The sequence below is a fragment of the Boleophthalmus pectinirostris genome, unplaced genomic scaffold, assembly GCF_026225935.1.
Source record: "Boleophthalmus pectinirostris isolate CB_2022bp ecotype Guang Dong unplaced genomic scaffold, ASM2622593v1 HiC_scaffold_22, whole genome shotgun sequence".
In the NCBI taxonomy this organism is placed as follows: Eukaryota; Metazoa; Chordata; class Actinopteri; order Gobiiformes; family Gobiidae; genus Boleophthalmus; species Boleophthalmus pectinirostris.
In genome coordinates, this window is record NW_026571190.1 from 42867231 (window position 1) to 42873137 (window position 5907).

The 5907-nt window shown below is 46.1% G+C and overlaps 1 protein-coding gene across 1 annotated transcript in view; it reads left to right on the forward strand.

Moving 5' to 3' along the window:
* etaa1a (ETAA1 activator of ATR kinase a) overlaps positions 1-5907 on the forward strand; it is a 24893-nt gene that overhangs the window by 11248 nt on the left and 7738 nt on the right. The window contains exons 5-6 of the mRNA XM_055158538.1: positions 544-2192; positions 4421-4537. Of these exons, the coding sequence (XP_055014513.1) occupies positions 544-2192; positions 4421-4537 (1766 nt within the window). The remainder of the gene's footprint in view (positions 1-543; positions 2193-4420; positions 4538-5907) is intronic.

Sequence of the window (5907 nt, forward strand, 5' to 3'; positions counted from 1 at the left end):
GTTCAAAGATGGAATAACACAAGATATGATGAAATACAAACATTTATTTATATGATTTGCAGATCTTTGAAATTTGGGAAATAATTTTTGTTCCATGTTTCATTCATGGTCTGTTTAAAACATATGGAACTTTAGAACCAAAAATGGAACAAAAAAAAGGTCAACAGTTTGATAAACTCGAGTAAATATGTATCTGTTCAATACACTTTTATATCAGATGAATTCACTGGAAGTTTTGGTCTTGATGTTTACTTCTGTTTGACCGAGACCAGATCCTCACACACAAGACGAGAACATTTAGTATAGAAAACAGAAAAAAAACATTTAATATAGAATCACACCAAGAATAAGTCACAGAAACACAAACCACCAACAAAAGACACTTATAATCCAGAAAATACAGTACACAACAGACATACATCAAACTCAGGACACTTCAGTCAGAGTCTGAGATCTGATCCTTCAGCACCACAAACCTTCAACCTTCTACCTTCAACTTTAAATTTTAAACCTTCAAACTTCAACTTTCCCTTTGTGTTTCAGGCCAAACGGAGTGGACGATCTGCTGAGCTTGGCCAGACAGTTTGACTACAACATGCTCCACGAGACTCACACAGACCCAGAACAAGACCCAGACCTGGACCCAGACCCAGACATCGGCCCCACCCAGAACCCGTCCCAGAACCCGGGTCCGGACTGGGTCTCAGACGACGACCTGGACTTCCTGTTTGACGGCTCGACTCAGGGCGCGAGCGGAGCTTTCAGTCCGGACGTCATGGCTCCAAACGTGACCCAGAACTTCAGCCGAGTAAAAACACCAGATGATTTTCAGAGTAAATCCTCGGCGAACGCTCCAGACGCGACAGAAGAACTCGGGAAAAGTCAAGCAAGTTCCCGCAGTTTGCAAAAAGAACCGATTCCCCCGAGACTTGAACCAAATCCCACCGAGGATCCGTCCGAGTCTCCGCTCCGTCTCTCCGCTCCAAAACCAGAAAAACTAAATTCTCAAAACAAAATCTTCAAATTCAAGTCTTTGTCAAACTCCAGATCCGATGACATTTCGCCCAAACTTGCGTCTCCGGTTCAGACTTGTGACCTGGACGACTGGGCAGACGACGATTTCCTGGAGGATTCGCTTCTGTTGGAAATGACGCAGAATCCGTTTGGTTTTCTGTCGCCAAATTCCACGTCGACGCAGAAGAACGTCGGGAAAACGGACGGAGCGAGGCAGACGTTCGCTCTGACCGCGAATACGAACTTTTCCTCAAACTTAAACGCGAGACTTGACGCTGATGGGGATTTTAGGAAAACATCGGAACAAACTCGGTCAGATTTTAATGTGGGTTCGACCGGAAATGTCATTTACCCGAATTCAACAACGCGACAAAATAAGACTTCAAAAACTCTCAAGGAGAATTCTCATCGAAATATCGGCGCGAAATGGAGCGACGCCAAACAGCCAGCAGGTTTTTCGATTCCTCCGAACGATTACAGCTCAAAACCGTCTCAGAATGTGTCCAAGTGTTCGGCCGAAGTCTCTCAAAACAACAGTTCCACCTCAAAACCAGCAGGAGGAGTTTGTTCAGAGACGAATCCGAGGTCGGAGGACGTGTGGGCGTCGAAACGGGCGACGGCAGCGGCAATGCCAACTCCGGACGCAAACACTTTCAGGAAAACGTCGCACGGTTTCCACAGCAACAGTGCAGCAAAAAGTAACTCGAATTCCGTGTTCCAAAGTGCTGAAAACATGAGAGCGACAGAAAGTTCGCCCGCAAATCCAGACGACGGTTTTGGAGACGATCTCGACGCCATTTTCTCATCGGACCCGATTTGGGACGATCTCGAAGACGACGAACTCCTGTGTGAGCTCTGCGACGACGTGGAGAGCCAGATACAAAACACAGCCAATCAGAGCCAGAGGGCGGGGCAGACGGCCAATCAGAGCCAGAGGGCGGGGCAGACGGCCAATCAGAGCCAGAGGTTTGGGCAGGGGAGCGACCAGAACCAGCAGATGGACAAAACGCAACAGACGGCCAATCAGACGCAGAGAACAGTTCCTGCAGTCAATCACAAGGCTGTATTAGGACAGAGGGCGGGACACTGGGTCACTCAGGTGAACAGCGCCGGACCGGGAGCCAATCAGACGCCTCGGACAGGACCTGGAGCCAGTCAGACGTGGAGCAGCTCTGGAGGTGAGTCAAGGAGGAGGTTCTGGGAGAGGAGAGGTTTGGGCGGAGGAGATGGAGGAGATCCTGGGGTTGGGTGGACGTGGAGGAGATGGAGGAGGTCCTGGGGTCGGGTGGACGTGGAGGAGATGGAGGAGGTCCTGGGGTGGGGTGGACGTGGAGGAGATGGAGGAGGTCCTGGGGTCGGGTGGACGTGGAGGAGATGGAGGAGGTCCTGGGGTCGGGTGGACGTGGAGGAGATGGAGGAGGTCCTGGGGTGGGGTGGACGTGGAGGAGATGGAGGAGGTCCTGGGGTCTGGGGTGGACGTGGAGGAGATGGAGGGGGGTGGACGTGGAGGAGATGGAGGAGGTCCTGGGACGTGGGGAGGAGATGGAGGAGGTCCTGGAGGGTGGGTGGAGGAGGTGGGGTGGGTGGACGTGGAGGAGATGGAGGAGGTCCTGGGGTGGGGTGGACGTGGAGGAGATGGAGGAGGTCCTGGGTGGGGTGGACGTGGAGGAGATGGAGGAGGTCCTGGGGTGGGGGGGTGGACCTGGGGTGGGGTGGACGTGGAGGAGATGGAGGAGGTCCTGGGGTGGGGTGGACGTGGAGGAGATGGAGGAGGTCCTGGGGTGGGGTGGACGTGGAGGAGATGGAGGAGGTCCTGGGGTGGGGTGGACGTGGAGGAGATGGAGGAGGTCCTGGGGTGGGGTGGAGGTGGATGATGTTCCTCGTTCTGCTGAGTCAGCGGGTTTTGTGTAATGTGTTAATGAAGACAGAGGACAGACACTAAAGTCCTGTTCAGTGTTGTGACCTTCTGCAGACGCTTCCTGAACTCCTCAGGAAGTCAGAGTGTCCCCAGGTTTGACTGCCCCAAATTTAAGACTTTTTTAAAGATCGTTTTAAGACCAGTTAAATCATAATTAAGACCGACATCTCACCAACTCTAATAATGACCAACCAACTACTACATCTAGAACCTAAGAGCCATGATCCATCCAACATCTTCCTCGACTCTACTGATCGTTTTTATTCGTTGCCGACGGCGCCAGAAACCAAAGTTTTGTTTGCACATTCTCCAAATTAGACGTTCAGTCACGTTACTTGATTTGACGGGTTTTTTTTCTCTCCGTTTAACGTCGCTCTGCAGCCCGGTTGAGTTTACAAAAAATAGGCAAAATTTAAGACCTTTGGGAAAAAAATAAGACTTGGACAACAAAATTTAAGACGTTTTTAAGGCCTTAATTTAGGAACATGAAATTTAAGACCTTTTTAAGACTTTTAAGACCCTGCGGCCCTGGAAGTGCCTCCGCTGCTGGGCCTTTTTCACCAGAGCTGAGGTGTCGATTTGACCAGGAGAGATCCACACAGACGTGAACCTCGAGGAACCTGAAGGTCTCCAGTCGCTCCACACTTTGGCCGGTGATGTTCAGGGTTCTGTTCGGTTCTGTTCCTCCCAAAGTCCAGGATGAGTTCTTCAGTCTTGGTGATGTTCAGTGGAGAGTTGTTATTTGCACATCACTCTCACGAGAGGCGACCGGAGTCAAACAGGTCTGATTTTCTTGACCGTTGATTGTTGATGAGGATCTGGTCGTGAGGGATTGATCTGTTCTCGTTCCCTCATGTTCACGACACGAAGCACGACGCACGATTAAGACAAAACTCGATCCTAAAAACAGTCGCACGAGGGAAAAATCAGCTCAAAAAAGGCCAAAAATCTCAGCGTGTTTGCTCGGCTTGAATCGCGTCTCCAGACCATCGACGTGTAAAGAAGAAGAACGAGGAAGGGAGGGTGACGTGGTGCTGTCAGGAGGCGTCCGGGTGGTTTGGTGTTGGTGGTTTCACACGACATTACAACATTCTGTAGACCAGGAGTCTCCAACCTGAAACTCACCAACAGATTTCACAATTCTAGCTGTTTTTATGACGTAATCGTGAACAGAGAGACGAGTGTTTAGTTCCAGCTTCAGTTTTGTCGTTTTGTTCAGAGGAAGGAAACTCGTTTATGCGACACATTTAACATTTTCACTGTTTTGACGATTAAAATGGGTGGTTTTTTTTACATTCACTTTGCACAAGACGCGGTTTAACATTTTCATCATTGAATCGATTTGAAATACTGTATCGTATTGATCGGTGAGCTGGTCTGTGTGGAGGTTCTGTGTCGGAGTCTTATGGACCTTCAGCTCTGGTCTGTGGTTCACTGAGGTTCACGCTCAGATCGTTCTTCACTGTGACGTTTGTTTTCTCCTCACAGCGCCGCAGCAGAGACACGACTTTAACTTTAAGAGACCCGCCCCCGTGCCCCCCCCTGGACCCCCCACCAGACCCTCCTCTGGTCTCTCCTCTGGACCTTCCTCCGCTGGAGCTCCAGGTGAGAGGGTGTTTACAATCAGCCTCACATCAAACGTGCTCTATGAAAGATCATTTGTTCATCAGATTTTGAATTTTAAACTCTTAGCATCTGAACTCTCGTGGCTTTATTGATTCTCTTTGTTTTTTGGGCTGATTGGACCTGATGAGGCAAAAACAAAGAACTATATAAAGCTTTGAGATGCAGGAGCGTTGCTTGGATTTACAAAAATGTGCAGAATTGTCCTTTTGGTGTCTTCAGTGTAGGGACCAGTCTCAAATACAAAGTAGGAAAAAACTGAGACACTCAAAAAGTACAAAATAATTCAAAGCCTTTAATAGCACACGGCAGATAAAGTTCAAATATACAGTGTATATATATATATATATATATATATATATATATATATATACACATATATATATATATATATATATATATATATATATATATATATATATATATATATATACAGTATATATATAGTGTGTATATATATATTAAAGGGTCAGAGATGTAAAATAGAAATTGATTACTCATTTAAAGTTTGTGGTTTTAATCTAACTCTCCACTAAGTCCTGGAAACTGGGCGGCCTTGAGAGTGTAGATCCAGCAGGACTCTCTCTCTGTAATCGTTTTTTATAAGAGGAGCAGATAGACTGAAAAAAAAGATTACAGAGAGAGTCCATGTGCTTTGAATTATTTTGTACTTTTTGAGTGCCTCAGTTTTTTTCCTACTTTGTACAAAGAATTATATTTTTATATGATGTTGTTTCTGAGAAAAATGATCCACATGTGAATCATAAAACATTCATTTTGTCTTTTTAATCATTTTGATGAAAAACAACAAAGTCACAGTTGAATAATAATTTGCAAAAATTATTTATGAACAACCCAAAATGTGTTGGACACAATGTGCAGACGTCAGCTCCTGGAGGAAACCTGCTGCTGCTCAAATTAACTCTGTTTTCTGTTGTCTTTTATTCTAAATTTTTGTTGCTGAAATTTTAAGTGTACATTTTCAAAGAGTTTAGAATTTAATATTAAAAAAAAATCAGCTTTTAAATATTCACCTCAGAGAGTAAAATTCAGAGAGTAAAATTCACAGTGAAAAAAATTTGCAGCAAAAATCCAAGATGCCAAAGCAGAGGCCTCGATCCAAACTGATCTGATCTAAACTTGGTGAGAAACAGGAAATGGAGCAGAAAATCGATCTGATTGGTCAGAATTCACCTAATCAAAACCTCAGGCCCCGCCCACAGATGAGAACAGCCAATAGGAAACCGCCTCTGTCCTTCTCGCTCACATCAGCATCGCGAATCTTTGTTGTGAAATTTTACACAACGAATTTTACAATCTGAATTTTGACTTTTGAATTTGAGGCTTGAAAA